A 17221-nucleotide genomic window follows, 5' to 3' on the forward strand; every position below is an offset into this window, starting at 1 on the left:
TTACCCATTTAAAAATAATTTAATCTATTTAAAATGAAAAGGGAAATTGTTTATTCCCATAAAAGTAATCGAACTCTTCAATCAATTATGTACAGGAATGGCAGAGCGAGGCAAGCACTCAAAAAATTAAAAAAAAAAAAGAAAAAAAAAAAAGGAGAAATAAAATAGTAACAATAAAAAGTGTTATGGATATCTGTTTGTAAAATCTTCTGTGTTTGTACAGAACTGTAGGCACTACTGTACGGTCTGGAGTTATGCAGTCATACTGATTATTTCTTAAAGAACAACATCAATGCCAGGGGATCAACAGTGTTTGCTAAACTAATGAGTCCTGTTCTTATAATATTCATTGTAGAATGTACAAGCCCGTAAATTATTTCATTCGTTTGATGCCATCAATGCTTAAGAATGTTTCTGGGGTTTGAATTTTTCTATGGCATTCCTGAAAAAGTATATTAGTATACTTGGATATCACAAAGCCTTTTAAATCCCCGTTTTACAGATGCAGAACTGAGACAGTGGAATTTAACTGACTTTCTGAAAGTCATACAGCAATTTCATGTCAAATGAAGGAGAAGCGGGAGTGAGAAAATCCAGGCCACTGCTCTGGCCATTCTCTCGCTCCTGTTTTGCAAACATCCCTCACAGCAGTGGCTACCTCTGTACAAAAGCTCACAAAGATGTCAGCATGGCTCTTTTGGAGTACACAGGACTGTCTCGTCTGCCCAACCCCAGATGTTTGAGTCATCTGAGACAGGGAGTTAGTGTGTGTTTATGCTATTAAAGATGTTCATCATTCACACAGCAAGGAAAGGATTCAAGTTGTGAAACAAGTCTTAACTGTCTGAACCCCAAGGGCTTCTATAACATAGTACCTGCAAACTCAACTTTTGATTTAATACTATTTTTCATTCTTTTTTAAAAGAAACCTTAAGAAAAATACTACATTTCATCAGGTGTAACTACCTAGTAAGTCATGCTAGAATATGTGATCTGTAGAATATATGCAGCCCAGGAAGGACGTTGCGTCTGTGTCATTTAGTGTGCGTCTCCCTGGGAGCCTTTGTAGACAAGCAGGTGCAAACAGACTCAAGCTTATCCTGCTGGACCAGGGCCAGGAACTTCAGCCCAGGAGTCACGTAGCTTTGCTAGTGCTGTGCCTGGAGCAGACCAGTCGAGCTTCCAGAGGGGCTGGCTCTGAGAGCGGAGCGTGGTGGCTGGGGCCAGTGCTGTACAACTGTAGTTACCTGCTGTCTGCACTGGCACTGGCTTGAAGTTAGCCAGTTTGTGGAGTGGGAGATTTCAGTTCATGCTTAGCAGTAGTCAATTAGATTTGCTTTATACTTTATAAAATTGGCGAAACAGGTATTTCACCTGTGAGAAGTATACACGGATAATGTGCAAACTTCCCGGCTGTACCACCTTGTTAGGGACTTTGCTCTGGCTCTGAGACTTTTTATGTTCTTCAGAAATTTCCATTCAGTTCTTAAATATCTGAAAATACTTCCATTAAAATGTTTAACTTATCTTAGTATGTATGAAGTATATTTTTCTCATTTATATCTTTTATTTTAAACTGAAACAAATTAAATGTGATTTTTGATGAAAGATCGCCTCCATGATTTTGAGACCCTTACTCCAGTGCTGCTCAGGGCTGCTGCTGGTCCCATTAAGTGCCAGTCATCTTCAGTGCAGGAAGTTGCAAAACTACTTTTTTTTTTTACATGCTGATGATATGGGTCTATCTGAGGAAAAAACAATGCCACTTATTATCAGAAACTCTCCATTTAATTATAAAAGTCATTTACTTCATTCGTCTCTTTTGTGAGTAGAATGTATGCCATGAAAAGTAATTGCTTTAATTAATAATAGATTATAGTCTTTAATGTTCTAAAGAATATCTATGATGTATTTCTAGATTAAAATCAGATATTTTTTAATGTACATTTGTTGTTGTTTCAGTTAGGATCTTTTTCCTCACTGAAAATTCCTGAAAGTCTGTACAACTTGATGATGTAATCATAATGCTGCGAGGCTGATTATTCCTTAACACCTGCTACTTATAGTCTCCTGAAAAAACTTGTGAAAATAGAGGCTGTGAAATTCATGCTTCAAAATCACACAGTAAGTTTTCTTACTATGTTACCTGTGTGTAGTAACTTTTGTAGAATACATAACTTTCCATATGCTTTGTGTTTCAACAGAGTAAGCACTTCCCTTTCTTGGGCGTCAGTGATAATTACAGCCTCAGTGACCTTAGGTGCCGGACAGTGTTCTACACTGCTCTCACTCGTCTTCTCATGGTAGATTTAGGTAAGGTCTTCCTCCCATGTCCCTGAGACACCTTGCTGTCTTGTGTAGTACTATGAATTTTTAAGGTCATTAAACCAATCAAACAGCAGCTTAATTGTACGGTAAATATGTTAACATAGTATTTAAATCACTACCTATCAACTCTTGAGATTTATGGCATTAAGCAATAACACTGTGTTTGTTTCCTTCTGTTGAAGAAATAAGCAAGGTTAGTTGAATTTTTGCACCGAAACACTTTTTATATTAACTGTAAGGATTTACAACAGTAAGTGCCTAAGTGTTTTGTGTTTCCAGGTGACATACCAATTATGCCAGAACCTTCCAGCTTCTAGTAAAAGGGGTTTTTTATTTCACTTCTTCATGCAAATTCCCAGTATACAAATACCCTCTTAGTTTTAATAAACACTGACAAGAGTTCTGCGGTTCAACCGGCAAGACTTAAACATGCACTTGGGGTTAAGTTTTGAGTTGTCTTTTCAAAATTAGAGAGGTTAGATGCAAGTAAAACCCTGTGCATGCTTATAAGCTAGATGTGATGAAGGACTTAGTGACTTTGAATCCAGGCCTTGGCCACTGGAGTAAAATGCAGAACTCTGTATGGTTAGCTCTCTGTTGCCTAAATAGAGAAGGCTGGGCTTTTCAAAATGAACACTGAAACAAGTCATGTGTTAAAGAAGCTGATGGTGAAGAATGAAGCAAGTCTCGAATAACCTCTTTTCTGATCAGAGGCCCTGTTCACAGTTGTGGGCTTATGTCTGCTGAGGATCTGCTTTACAGACTACTTTCATGAGGATGGATGCCTGTAGGTGCTCTGAGAGAGGCCACTGATGAGGGCCTTCAAAAATTAAGAAGGCAAGTCTTTTGTGTGCTGATTTCCAGCCCTCGTGTGAGGACTTAACTAGGCAACATGTGTGCAGGAGAGACTGACACAGACAGCGACAAGCCAAAGGGAGTTGTTACTTCCCTTGCTGATACTGGCTGACTGTTCTGTCTATTGCTGAACAGTGATGAAAACAGTTAACTTCAAGCCAAGACCGAATCACATGTATCAGCATTTCTTAAAGAATAGCGACTGTGAGCTGGACCTGCGTTTGCTTGCAGTTAAACTGCTTTCCATACTGGTTCAGTGTTATATAACATAAGCAATAGGTACATTTTCTAATATAAAATGTGTTACACATGCAGTTTCAGTAACTTTTCCTACAGGGAGGGGAAAAAACAAAAACAAGCTGACAGGTGTTAAAAAACACATCTCAAGTAGAGGTTGTATAAATATATGTCAGACAAAATGCAGGCATGTTGACTTATGGCTGTCTACAAGCTGATAGAGGTTGTTGTGATTCCTCTGTATTAACAACTCTACAAGATCTGAAATGTTGTGCCTGATGAATTTGGTGGCTTCTATGATGGGATTACAGCATTTGTGGTTAAGAGAACTGACATCCTCTACCTGGACTTGTGCAAAGCATTTAACAAAGCATTTAACACTGTCCCACACAACATCCTTTTCTCTAAATTGGAGAGACATGGATTTGATGGATGGACCACTCGGTGGATCAGGAATTGGTGGATGGTCATACTGAGAGTTGTGGTCAACAGCTCGATGTCCCAAGTGGAGAGCAGTGACAAGTGGCATTTCTCAGGGGTCAGTGCTGGGACCAGTGCTGTTTAACATCTTTGTTGGAGACATGGACAGTGGGATTGAGGCACCTTCAGCAAGTTCATCAATGACACTGAGCTGTGTGGTGGGGTTGACACGCTGGAGGCCAGGGATGTGCCATCCAGAGGGACCTGGACAGGCTGGAGAGGTGAGACGTGCAAACCTCATGAAGTTCAACACGGCCAAGTGCAAGGTCCTGCCTATGGGTCAGGGCAATCCCAAGCACAAATCCAGGGTGGGTGAGGAGTGGATGGAGAGCAGCCCCAAGGAGAAGGGCTTGGGGGTATGAGTGGATGGAAAACTGACTGTGAGCCAGCAACGTGCACTCACAGCCCAGAAAGCCAACGGTGTGCTGGGCTGCACCCAGAGCAGTGTGGGCAGCAGGGCGAGGGAGGTGATTCTCCCCCTCTGCTCTGCTCTCGTGAGACCCCCCTGCAGGGCTGTGTCCAGCTCTGGGGTACCAACAGCAGAAGCAGATGGACCTGCTCGAGCAGGGCCAGAGGAGGCCACGAGGATGCTCAGGGGCTGGAGCACCCCCCTGTGAGGACAGGCTGAGAGAGTTGGGGGGTTCAGCTGGAGAAGAGAAGGGTCTGGGGAGACCTTAGAGCGGCCTCCCAGGGCTGAAAGGGGCTACAGGAAAGATGGGGAGGGACTCTTGATCAGGGGGTATAGGGACAGGATGAGGGGTAACCGTTTTAAACTGAAAGAGGGCAGATTTAGATTAGAGAGAAGGAATAAATTCTTCCCTGTGAGGGTGGTGAGGCCCTGGCACAGGTTTCCCAGAGGAGCTGTGGCTGCCCCCTCCCTGGCAGGGTTCAAGGCCAGGTTGGACGGGGCTGTGAGCAACCTGGGCTGGTGGAAGGTGTCCCTGCCCGTGGCAGGGGGGTGGAACTAGGTGATCTTTAAGGTCCCTTCCAACCCAAACCATTCTGTGATTAGGAGTATTTGGAAAAAACGTATGTCCGTCTTGTGAGCACTGTTCTTTGTGTTCCTACTGGAATAAATTTTTTTGGGTTTGAACTGATAGAAAAGCACATCTAGAGACAGAAACAGGTGTTAAGTTGCATTTTAGGATCCAAAAGTTAAGGTGAACGCAAACTGTCCTTCCTATGTGTTTGTGCAAGTGTTAAATGGCCGTATTCTTACCTTGTGAATCAAAAGATATTTTCAAATGGGAAACTGGCCGGTTTAGATAAAAAAACATTGTACCAATTGTCTTCTCTGTTTTGTTTTTTTTTCCAAATTAAATGAAGAGCTGTATATAAAATCCTTTTATGTGGTTGTTAAATAATTTACGTGGAAACAAAATTAAAATGAATTTTTATTGGTGGCGGTTGTTTTAAGTAATTGTTTGATGTGGAAATTTTTTTGGAGATTAGTTGAATACAGTAAATTCAGAATATTTACATTTTAATCAATGTGCTGTTGGAGTGAGAGGCAAAATTTAATTGTAGTAGGAAAGAATAGTAATACATTCATTGGTATTTACTTCAAAATGCGCCTTGGTTTCTCTTGAATTACTTTAACCTCATATGAATATAATTAGGCTTTGAATTCCTTATGTGCCCTGGGTTATGTTTTTAATAGTTTTGTTGGCATTTAGAATTGCATCATTTTGTCCAAGATTTCTAAACTGAAGATTCTTTTGCATATCAAAACTAATACAAGAACACCAGTCAAAGTTATGTTTAAATAAAAGTTTTTATTAGGATTAAAAAATTTTCATCACTTTTTCTTCTGCATTACTGGAAGGAGTATATCTGAGCTGTAGAAAATACCTTCAGGAGCTTGCTCAGCATGATTTGTCAATGTCCCATACTTACAGGTGTATGCAGTCATGCTCAGTGCCAAACCTCTCCAAGTTAATCAGGTTTAAAACACTATTGCTGTAAGCTGTGCACAGATCTACTGTGACTCACAAGTGAGGGCATCTCTTTTCTTTCAAAGGACATAATAAGGATGTGTATACATAGTTTGAATTATGGAAGATGAACAATTTACCATGGTAGATTATTTTAGAATTTCTTTCTTATTAATACTTTACTGTTCATGGGATGTGAATGTGGCTTGTACAGGAGTGCTAAAGAAATGTATAGGTAGTAATTTGTGTTGCTTTTCTAAAACTTACAAATTATTTATAGTGCAATACTATATAGGATCCTAATTGTATATTCTTTCCTCACTGCCTCCACTGAAATTTAAAAGAAAAGTAGCACATAACATTTCCCCTTACCCCGTTTCTAGAACTAGCTGGTTTCATATTGAAGTGTTGGTCCCGGTCAGCATTGAACATTCTGGTAGTTCTGTGGTGGTCTTAACTTTTGAACAAAGTATGCTTGAGATTCTGCCTTTGGGAAGGGTTCATCTGGAATTCAGATATGTACATAGTATCTTCATGGAGATTGTCTTCCAGTGATGTGCAGCACTCATAGAGGAAATGGAGTATTACTTTTGCTATCTTGTGATAATTCAGGTTTCTCCTGAGAACTCTATAAATGGCAACCGAGTCCTGGTCCTGCACAGAGCAGTATCCAGGTGTCTTCTGTGGTTCTGTATGCTGGCACAGGACAATACCAGCGTGGGACTCTTTCTGAATGATTGGTCTTTATTTATTAATTATTTGCTCTGAGGAAAATCTGATAAGCAATTAAAAGGAGAAAAGTGTCAGGATATACAGTGCATATAGAAACAGTTTAACTCCTAGGAGTGTAAGAGGAAGCTGTTGGTGGTCAAGGAAGGAGATTAGGAGCACAGAAACTAATACTGTAGAGAAACTGCCTGAGGAGCTGGAGTTGACAAAGGAAATAGAAACAAAAAGCTGGATGAATAGTCTGGGGTTACTTGTGAGTAATCAGAAATGGACACAAGGGTCTGGAAATGACAAATAAAAAGACTGACTCCCGTTGAAAGGAGCAGAGAGATGATGGCAGAGGAGGTGTGAAAAGATGGACAGGACTGGATTTTCCCATAGTTTGCCAGATCCTATTGCTGCAACCAGTAGCTTTGAAATCTAGCACAAAGCATCTCACCCTCTTTGGTTCTGCTGCAGGTGCAGGATGCAGGTCACAGATTTGGTCAGTTACTTTGCTAGTTTAAGAAAGTTCTTGACCATACATTGCGATTTGAAGGTTCCGTAACTCTGTCTGACCAGTGCAGTAGCAGTGAGTTACTGAAAATATTTACTTTGCTTTTTAAGAAAATTTGGAAAACTGGATATGAAAGCCCTGTATTAAAGGGAAGCACTTCAGGTCACAAAGCTAAATACTCAGTACTGAGGAAATGCCATAATTGGGATTGCCTCTGCAACTTTCCTCTCCATTGTAAATATTTACATTGTTATGAGGCAGTTTTAATTGCAGGATCACAATTATTTGTCTCCGAGGATATTTGCCTCTTTCAGTTCAGAAGATGTGTTATCCTAGCTTAATGAGAAGCTACTGAATATTTTGATTTTTTTTTTTTTCTGTGTTGTCATCTGGACAAAAATAGTTGTGACTATTTTTTCTTCCTGGCCTTTTTTCTTCTTGGCCTTTTCTGTCTGTCTTATGGTTGTCCTGGGGTGAGTGATTTGGCTTTGCAGTATCCCTGGAGAGAAGAAGCTAAAATTGGGCCTGTTTTACAGGTGGGTATTGAAGTGTAGAAACTAAACTGTAAAGCTTACAGTAACTTTGCACAACCAATTTGACAGACAAAAGACCCCTCCTAACTTCAGTTGCAATTTAGTTTACCAGAATTTGCCAATGAAGATAGAAGGGAGAGAAGCCCTATAGCAAAGAGCTCTTTAGAGAACATAAATTAAATTCCTACTCTGAATTACTCTCAAGGGGAACTCCGTGCAAGAAGCAAGGCCCTCATTAAGGGCCTAAAGATACGTAGTGTGAGTACCAATCCTCATGCAAATTGCCATTTCTGAAAAGTTGTTGTTTATAGTTAATTGTTTAGTGTCATGACAAAACAGAAACAATCCGGATATCCAGGGTATCCTTCAGCTGTCTAACCAAGGCAATCTCTTTTTTTTCCCTAACCACAACATCTTGTTTCTTTTACTCTAAATTCACACTTTCTGAAACAAATGAAGCAATAGTGTCACATGAAATAACCTCAACACATGGGGTTAACCCCATTTCCATGGCAGCTTCATTCTGTATACTAAATAGGTAGGAGGTAGAAAAAAATAACATACAATCATAAAAAACAGATTTAAACATCATGCTACGAAATGTGCATGTGGAAGGGTCTAATTATTTCAGTTTTACATTTCACATTGTCTATCTGCTAAGTCTTGACTTTTGTATGGGAATATTATTCTCAAGTACTGAACAAATGCTGCCAGGTTAACAGAGGAAACAATTATGAAGAGGAGAAAGATATGAAATGTAGAGATGTGCCTGTCTGGTACGAGATCTTTGCGGTTGACAATTTGTCGTCTTTGTTTATAACTCAGATGTGAAAACTCAGGGGTTTTATTCCTGTAGATCATGTGAAAGTTCCCATGATGTCAGTGAGATTTTTCTATAAAAGTCTAAGAGACTGACCCTTCCAAACAACACTGAATATGATGTGATGTTTTTGCTGTTTTGTTTTGGTTTCTTTTCCTGTAGGTGAAGACGAGGATGAGTTTGAGAATTTCATGCTCCCCCTCACAGTTTCGTTTGAAAGTGTGACTCAGATATTCAACAGTAGTTTTGAACAAGAAGAAGCAAAGGTAAGTTTATTTCAATTATAGGAAAAGAAATTATTGATGGGAAAAACTTAATAGTGAGGCAAGCATTTAGCCACAAGCTTGTCATCTCTTCTGTTTGACTCTCTTGGGATGTAGATACCTGAATAATTAAATGTGTATTTATACCTGTATACATACGTATGATTAGGAATGTAGACAGTAGAGATACAAAGGTTACAAATTACTATCCTAGATAAACTTGGTACAAAGATTTTATAAAGGCCTTAGGATTTTTCAAGTGCTTTGCAGATCAAGTGACCCCATTTGAGCCCCATTTATAATCAAAGGGACAAATTTGTCTTTGATGATAGCTTACCTGTTTCATGTCATATTCCCCTTTGCCATGCAACTCTCCTGTTTGTGTATATTAACATATTTATTTGGGGGTGTGAGGAGACATGTTGTAACACACTTGATAAAACACTGCCACTTTAAAGTATTTTTTTCAAACAAGAATTTATTATATAAATCAAGACTTTATTAAATGGCTGGGCATATATGTATAAATAGGAACTGGTCTTGAAGTATTGCACCCTTAAACTGAACAAAGTGATTAGGATAACTGATAGCTAAATAAGGTTTTTATGTGCCTGTGGGAGCCATATTAGGATTGATTTGACAAGTCAGTTCAGCTGTGGCAACAGTCATAATATCTAACACAACATTATGTTTTATTAGTAAAATCCTTAAGTGTAGCAAGCTGTTTGTGTCAAAACAACAGTATATTTTAGGGAAGAAAAAGACTTGCTAGATAGAAGCTGCATCATCAGGAATGATAATACATTAGAGCATTATTGCATTAAAGAGATCCCCTTCTACCGTCACTGAATAAATAGTTAACAATGCTCACTGGAGTGCTTGCTTCAGCTATACAGGGTAATTTTGAAGAAACCCTAACAGTAATGTTTAATTCGCTATTTTAAAATATGATGGAAACTTAAATACTACATCATCATATTTATCCAATTCCTTTCATAGAAAAAATAAACATATACTAGAAATACTTAGTAAATAATTTGTCTGCAGTAGATCTGTGACATTACCAGAAGATGAACAGTTCACAATAATTGCTTGACTTAAGCTAATAATTTTTTTTTAAATAGTACTTAAGGTTGTTTCAACAATTACTTAATTCTAGTTTCCTCATTTGTTGTTGCTATATGTATTTAATTTTAATAACTTTTCATTTGTTAGATAGACACAGTTCATCTATCTTGGATTCATCTCCTACATTTTCAAGTTACAAAACCTAAAAAATTGGAACAAAGAGGTCATTTGATAGCATTACCCTTTCTGTAGGAAACTATTTCTCTTATATGAGGATTCAGGTTATTAAAATAATTTTGCAGTGGTCCTGTCTGGTTTGCTTGAATCTATCTTAGTCGGGAAATTTTAATGGAGTGCCAGTGATATATTCCTAAACTAGCAAGTTCTTAACGACCCTGGAAAGTGACTGCTTGATTACACTTTAACGGTATTTGCAAATAAAATCACAAGTAATTAAGGAGAAATCTCCAGGCTTTTGAGCAAGTTTGATGCATGATAACTGCCTGATTCAGCTTCATCTAGAGTAATGCTGTGTAGACAAGAGCTACTGAGATCAATAGCAACATAATGATAGTGGCAGAATTAAGTGAGTAACCTGAGAACTGTGTCTTCAAAATGCATGCAGCTGCCACAAGCCAGGGCCACACAGTGCACTCCGTGCTTCCGTCCTAAATGTTCATCAAAAGACGCCCTGCAGGAAAATGGAGTTAGATGCTCTTTATTGCTGATCGTGTCTCTTGCCACATTTATCAGGGAAATTGGATTAGCAGTTGGCAGCTGCAGGTAGACAAGGTTCTGCAGTGATTAAATATGCAGCTTGGCTGCATTTGTTGTGACAGACCTTTAGTAAATTCTACTGTAAGCACCATCTGTCTAATTTGTATAAAGAAAACTTGGTGCTTTAAGCTACTGATAAAGAACTAAATCTGTTGCTTTATCATAAACAAAACTTTTGCTCTAAATTCTCTTAAACATAATTTATTAGGTTAAAGCTATTTTTCTATCATGATGAATAAATAATACATGCAAAAGAGCTTTCAGGTACTTCATTTTGCAAGTACTGAAAACAAAAACAGTTCAGTTCTTCAATAAAATGCTTAGTATTCTGATCCACGGGGAGATGACACTGTTAAAATATCACTATGAAAATGGTCCAGGACTGCCAAATTCATTTAATTTGTGGTTTTTACTAGGACTTTCTAACTGGCTAGGGTTTTTCTTAGTTTTCTAATATTTCTGAAATACACCATTGAAAAACAGTCGCAACAAGGGAGCTCTTTCTTTTTAAAATACATTTGTAATCATTACATCTGCATACAAAACATAGGTTTAGGGTTATTTTCCAGGGAGATCAAATATAATTGAAGATGGCTTAAGTAATTATGTGCTTTGCTTTCCTTTTTTCTTCTTCCTTTTTTTCTACTTCCTTCTTTAAGTTTTTATATTGATAAGTAAAACACCTAGTATTAAAAGAGTGACTAATTTTCTTCTAAGAATTTCAAGGTTTCTCTTGACAATCCGATTAAGTAATATATCGACTAGGTAGCCACAATGTCAGTAGTACTTTGATTATAGTTGTGACATCATCAGATTTGCTAGAAATGCATGGAAAAAAGGATCTGAGGAAAAAGCAGTTAAATAGCAACATGCTATCTTTAGCTGGTTTGTAGAAACTCCATGCTGTTAAATTATTTAAAATCCTTGATTTTCAGCTTGCACACATTAAAAGTTTTCACACTAAGTGCCAAATGTTGCAAACAGCACTTTAACAGAATGATTTTGCTTTGATCCCTGTAGCAGTTCCTGAATAATTTATCACAGGTTATTGCCTTAATTCTGGAGAGGGATAGAGCAATAAAGGCAGATGAAAACACTCCAGTTGAAACACCTTGGGGCCTGCTCATTCCTCTGACACGGCTCTTTTGTTGGAACTATTTAGAGGTTATTAAGACGTGTCTCCAGAATTAAGAGTATGCTGTAAGGATGAAGACAGCCATCTTAATTCTAAAGACAAAGCGCAATGACCCTTCACCTTTTTTTTCCTTTGTTGTTATTATATAGTAGAATTATGAGGGTAATATTATAGCTGCACCCAGTAGTGCCACTATAGTTAAGGGTCTGTCAGGCTTTCCATTACAAGCCCCGTTTTGGGGGTGGGTGGCGTGAGTAGTCTCGTCTGTTTTAAATTGCGTTAGTCAGACACTTGGCATATGTTGGCAAGTCATAGGGTTTTTTTCTGTGAATGTTTCAATCTTCAGCTCCTTTCCACTGAAAAATCCACTGAAAAATCTTCTTTGGGACATTGAAACAGAATACTTAATTTAAAAAATTGCTTTGTTTTAGTTAATCTTAAATAAACCTTACTTAAGACATGCAGGGAGGAATATTTCAAAACTGAAACTTGAGCAAAATTGTTTCATTAGCAAGAAGAGCAATGTATAAACCCACATGCCACTGACAAGCTCCTCTTGCTATGTTTCTTGTATTTACTTTTCTTCACTTCTCATCTTACTTGTTTTGCAGTCGCTGGTGGTGTTATCAGCTCTCCTTTTGCCCCAGAAATGGCTGATGTTCAGTTGTGAGTGAAGCAGTAGCTTCATGTATTCAAATTACTCTGTTAAGTTTGCAAGGCACTTGAAATCCCACAGGAGGACAGACAAAAAGTAGATGTATAACTCTATAATGTTGCTTGTCATTAATAAATTTTATGCACATAAGTGCTATTTGAAAACTCATAATGAACTAAAACTAGACTGTCTTGGGATTATAGAGTTTGGGGAGGGGTGTCTTACTAAATGTGATTAAAGCAAGCATGGAGTCTAGGGTGATTTTTGCTCCTGTTAGAGTTTAAAGGTTTTTGTATCAGTGACTTAAATGGATCAGGATTTATCTCAAGATTCTGTAGGCTATTATCTAGGCTGTTTGGACATTGCCAGCTGTAGGCAGTGTTATTTTATAAAGTTGAGTTCGGATAGATAATATCTAAACCAATGAGTTTGCTGGGATTTTACAGGACAAGAGTATATGGTGCCTTGTAGATTGAGGTAATTTACTAAGAGTAGTGTGGTTAATGGTATGGCTTTTTGATAAAAATACCTGAATTTAAAGAACAGAAAACTAAGAAATTTCATTTATGTAGTTCTCCTTTCTTTAGAATTCACAAGGTCAAATGGTGTCTGAAATCGCCTGGTGTTTGTGTAGGTTCCCAGAAATCTGGGACCATAGTTTAAAGAAAGTTGAACAGCTTATTAACAGTTTTTAAAGTCTCACAACCAAACTGTTTCTTAAATATATATGCAAATGAGTGTTTTCTTACAACCAGTTGTTTTTATAAAGACAGAATAAGTATGTCAGAGGAATATGGGTTTGGCTGCTTGTCTTTTTCTAGAGACCACAGTAAGATGGTGAACTCTTTCTCTCCAAGCACATCCTGAAACAAAAGCAAGTTCATGTCTTGCCAGGGGCTGTAGCTCCCCTCTTTCCCTGTTCCGGCCTTTCTTTTGTGCAGTCTTGATTGTCTCCTCTTTTTGTGGCTAGGTTAGGCAAAGGAACCAAAATCAATCTGGAAGATTTCCACTTCCTTGTATATATTCTTGCATGTCTGTATCCCTTTGGAAAGTAGTATAAAGTGTTGCTGCTGAGTTCTTGTCATTCTTTTATGTTTTGGCCACCATGTCTGCTAAGCAGTTACTTTCTGTGTGGACAAAACAGCACACAAAGTATGAAAATACAGATGAATATAAAGTTACAATTTTATTTTGCATCTTCACAGTATTGAAGACTTCCTCTCTAGTGATTTCAGAGTCCCATTAAAGTTAATGAGAGTTGAGACCTCTCAGCATCTTGCAAGTTCAGGCCATTTCAATGCACAACAGAAAGGAAATGCAAATATTAAAATACTCCTAGCAACATCACCAGTGTTTTGTAGAGAACTCAATTTATCCTTGGATAAATCTATGTGCGTGCTATCTAAGACAGTTGGACTAATGGGTCTGTGTATGAAAAGTAGAAATTAGCCCTTATGTAAGATTACATTTAGCTGTTTAACAAGGCATCAGCCATAATTTGCTCTTTAGGTGATCAATTAAAATTAATACGTGAATCTTACCTTTTGTATTTCTCAGCACTATAAATATTACAGTGTTAGCACCAAGTGGTACATTATTGAAAACTGGTTTTAAAGAGAGAACCCCTTACTGGATTTTTTGCCATGCTTCTGTGTTTTATTTATTTTTTTTTTACCAGACTCTGCAGTACTGTGGTCTTTTATTATGAAAAAAAAAAAAAAAAAGTACAAACCCTGTTCAACACATGGATAAAATTTATTAAAACTACTTAATTATCAAAAAAGAGTATTTATGTCTAAGTAAATTGAAAAGTATGTTTAAATTGTTCAAATATTTTTCATTCACTAGTGTTTCTTACTGATGTCTATTAATTATCCTGAAAACATCCTTTTCTAGGAGCTAATTATCTATGCATAAAATGTTGTCTGCGTTTGTGCTAGAAGGCTTCTGAAGCCACACTTCAGTCATTAAAGGGGAAAAAAAAATCATCTCAGAACTAATGTTAATACAGATAGAGATTTGTATGGCCTTTTGTAAACAAAAAAGTTGCTTTTTGAAGAAACATAACATGGAAAAATACTTATAAAAAAAAAAAAGCCTGAAACATATGTTAAAATAACAGTACAGTAAGAATCTCAGTGCAACCTTAATTGTAGCTTGTTATGAGTATCAGTTAGTCTTACACCTCATTCAAAATATTACAAGCTTAAATTCACATTTTATTGTTATTGTTACTTTAAATATATTAATACAGGAAGCACTTTTAAACTTTAATACACAGTATTCATATATTATCTTTTAATTTGCATTATTCATTAGGATAACATATCAAAGAATCAAAAGCGTTTCCTAAGCATTTTGCCAGTGTTATCACTATAAAACTTGTGGAAACCTTGTTTGTTAAAAGAATCTTTGTGTTTTTTTATAAAAAAAAAGATTTGAGCGAGACATTTAACCTAATGAATCAAAATCAGATATGTGGTCATTATTGGCTGATTATTACTCCATCTGCTCTGTGCTAACGTGAAAATCAATTACTGTGTCTCTTTCCCACTGACAGCGTATGTTGATCGGGCTGGCAAGGGATCTTCGAGGGATTGCCTTTGCACTAAACACAAAGACCAGCTACACCATGCTGTTTGACTGGATGTATCCTTATTACACTATGACAATACCAGCTCTGTGCACAGAGGGATACCAGGCCCCTTGCATTAGTTTAATAGTATGGCACAGTGGGGAAGAGGAAACAAAGCTAAATGAACTAATGTGTAATCAGCTAAAATTACAGCACAATGGCAACCATGCAGTTAACTGGGAAGGACCACAGAGAGGTCACTTTTTTGTTGTGTCACACTACTAATCTAGAAAACATATCCAAGTGGTTTTCTTCCCTTCATAAATCCCTGATGTTTTCATTTTAAAAAGCTGTGTCTTTAACTCAAAACACAATGTACCTACATTTGGTTTAACATCAGAAGTGCTTAAAAATACTATACAAGTGCTATCTGGGGAGATTTCTCTCTCTGGTATGAATCATGTCTTTAATTTAGTCAGTTACTTTCTATTTATGTCAACTCTATTAATATCGCAACACCTGCAGTCTTCTTGATCCAGAAGAAAATGGACATCTGAAAACAAAATCAAAATCTTTAGACTGTAGTTTTCTTCAATAAGTAATGATAATGGAACTCTATTTGCTTTAAATGTTGTATACATTTTTATGCCAACAAATATAATAATACTCATGGGTATTTTCTTAATACTATAGAGAAATGTTTTGTATTTTTATAAATACAGTAGCAGTAATTCTTTCTTCAGGCACACAGTCATATTAGTAACAAACTGCTGAAATGTGAAGTAAAAATGAAAATATTTGTTTTATAATTTAGATCTCACAAAGCTGTGGAAGTTAATTATGTATTTGTTTATGTTATGGACAGAAAAAATAACATTCAAGTACAATTACATGCTTTACTAGAAATCAAGCTTTTTAAAAATATTTTTTTATTTTAAGTAAATAATGAAACCCCACTGCTCACTAATAATCTTCCTGCTTAAGAAAGAGGAATGCATCAATATAGAATTGCAGCTAGGAAATCAGCCTTTAAGCACTGAAAGGCTGTACAGCAGATCCTGGTATGATCTGATAGACGTCCTTGTGTGGTGGGTAGGAGCATCCTGATGACCATTCCAATAAGCCCTATTTGAGACCTTTGCAAGTCTGCAGTGATTCTGTCTATGTGCAGGCTTAGCTTGCAGAAAGTAAGTCCAAAACATAAAGCAGTGTAATCTTTATTTATCTTAAAATCAGTGGAAAGCATTCCCTCATTTCAGTTTTAGAGGACTGGAGGAAGAAACAAACAAACAAACAAAAACAAACAAACAAAAAAACCCCTTAAACTACTGAAGCCAGGCTGTGAATTAACATCTCATTTTCTAGTGGGCACCGTTGGGTACATTTAATTTCATTAGTACTGTTTGTGCTTGTGTAACCCTAAAACTTAATAATAAAATCAGGAAGATGTTTAAAAGAGGATCGGTGCTGCCTCTATTTCAAATTCTTTTTACTTTGTTTTTCCTAGTACAGCATGAGTATCGTGCTCTTCTGTGGGGAACTGCAAATCTCCAGTTGTAGGAGGAGGGATAAGAGACCTACCTCCTCTCTATTTGAAAGAAATGGATTAATCCGTGGAGGTGGCTTTTTATACAAGGATCCAGGATATGTAATCCTCAGGACCCTTTTCTGCTTTTTGTTTGGGGATTTTTTAAAATTTATTCCTTCCAGTTTGTGAATTAAGTTTATTTCAAACAAATAAAAACAGCCTCCAACTTTTGGATTTCATTATTCTGTATTAACAATAAAAACATTGAAATGTAGCTTTGTGTAGAATTCAAAGCTCAGGCCTTCTCAGTTTCTTCTCCCTTGCACAGGTTCAGAATTTTTTTTCCTCCTCACCTTTGGCTGTAAAGGATAAGTGCATGCTTCTGTACAGTGGATTTCACCTTATTTGGCTGAGTCCAGCTTCATCCAGGTATTGATCCAAAGCATTATAGCAGAATAAGCTGCTATTATCACAACTCTTATTTACTGACAGAAAGGTAAATGGGAGAAGGGAGAGTCAGATGCCAATTTTATCATAAAAGTTTTAATATCCTTTGATTAACATATTTCTTTTGTAGTTTCACATACATCATCAGAAAATGGTTTTAATAGCAGAGAAAAGCTGTTTTTTCAAACAGATTTTATTCTGTTATGTTTGAAACCCTAGTATTTCAATACTGAAAATGATAAATACAGAGTATTAGCCAAAATAAATCTGATTTACTTGCATTTGTCCAATAAATAAACAATACAAAGAGGCAAGTTATAAAAAGCTAAGCTTTTAATATACTGCAAGATGATGTTTATTT

At 37.0% G+C, this 17221-nt stretch overlaps 1 protein-coding gene across 1 annotated transcript in view; it reads left to right on the forward strand.

The window, feature by feature from the left end:
* RANBP17 (RAN binding protein 17) overlaps nucleotides 1-17221 on the forward strand; it is a 159730-nt gene that overhangs the window by 92647 nt on the left and 49862 nt on the right. The window contains exons 17-20 of the mRNA XM_026858174.1: nucleotides 2061-2124; nucleotides 2205-2313; nucleotides 8575-8678; nucleotides 14871-14959. Coding sequence (XP_026713975.1) covers nucleotides 2061-2124; nucleotides 2205-2313; nucleotides 8575-8678; nucleotides 14871-14959 — 366 coding nt within the window. The remainder of the gene's footprint in view (nucleotides 1-2060; nucleotides 2125-2204; nucleotides 2314-8574; nucleotides 8679-14870; nucleotides 14960-17221) is intronic.

The sequence above is a fragment of the Athene cunicularia genome, assembly GCF_003259725.1.
Source record: "Athene cunicularia isolate RWA chromosome 13 unlocalized genomic scaffold, athCun1 chr13_part1, whole genome shotgun sequence".
NCBI lineage: Eukaryota > Metazoa > Chordata > Aves > Strigiformes > Strigidae > Athene > Athene cunicularia.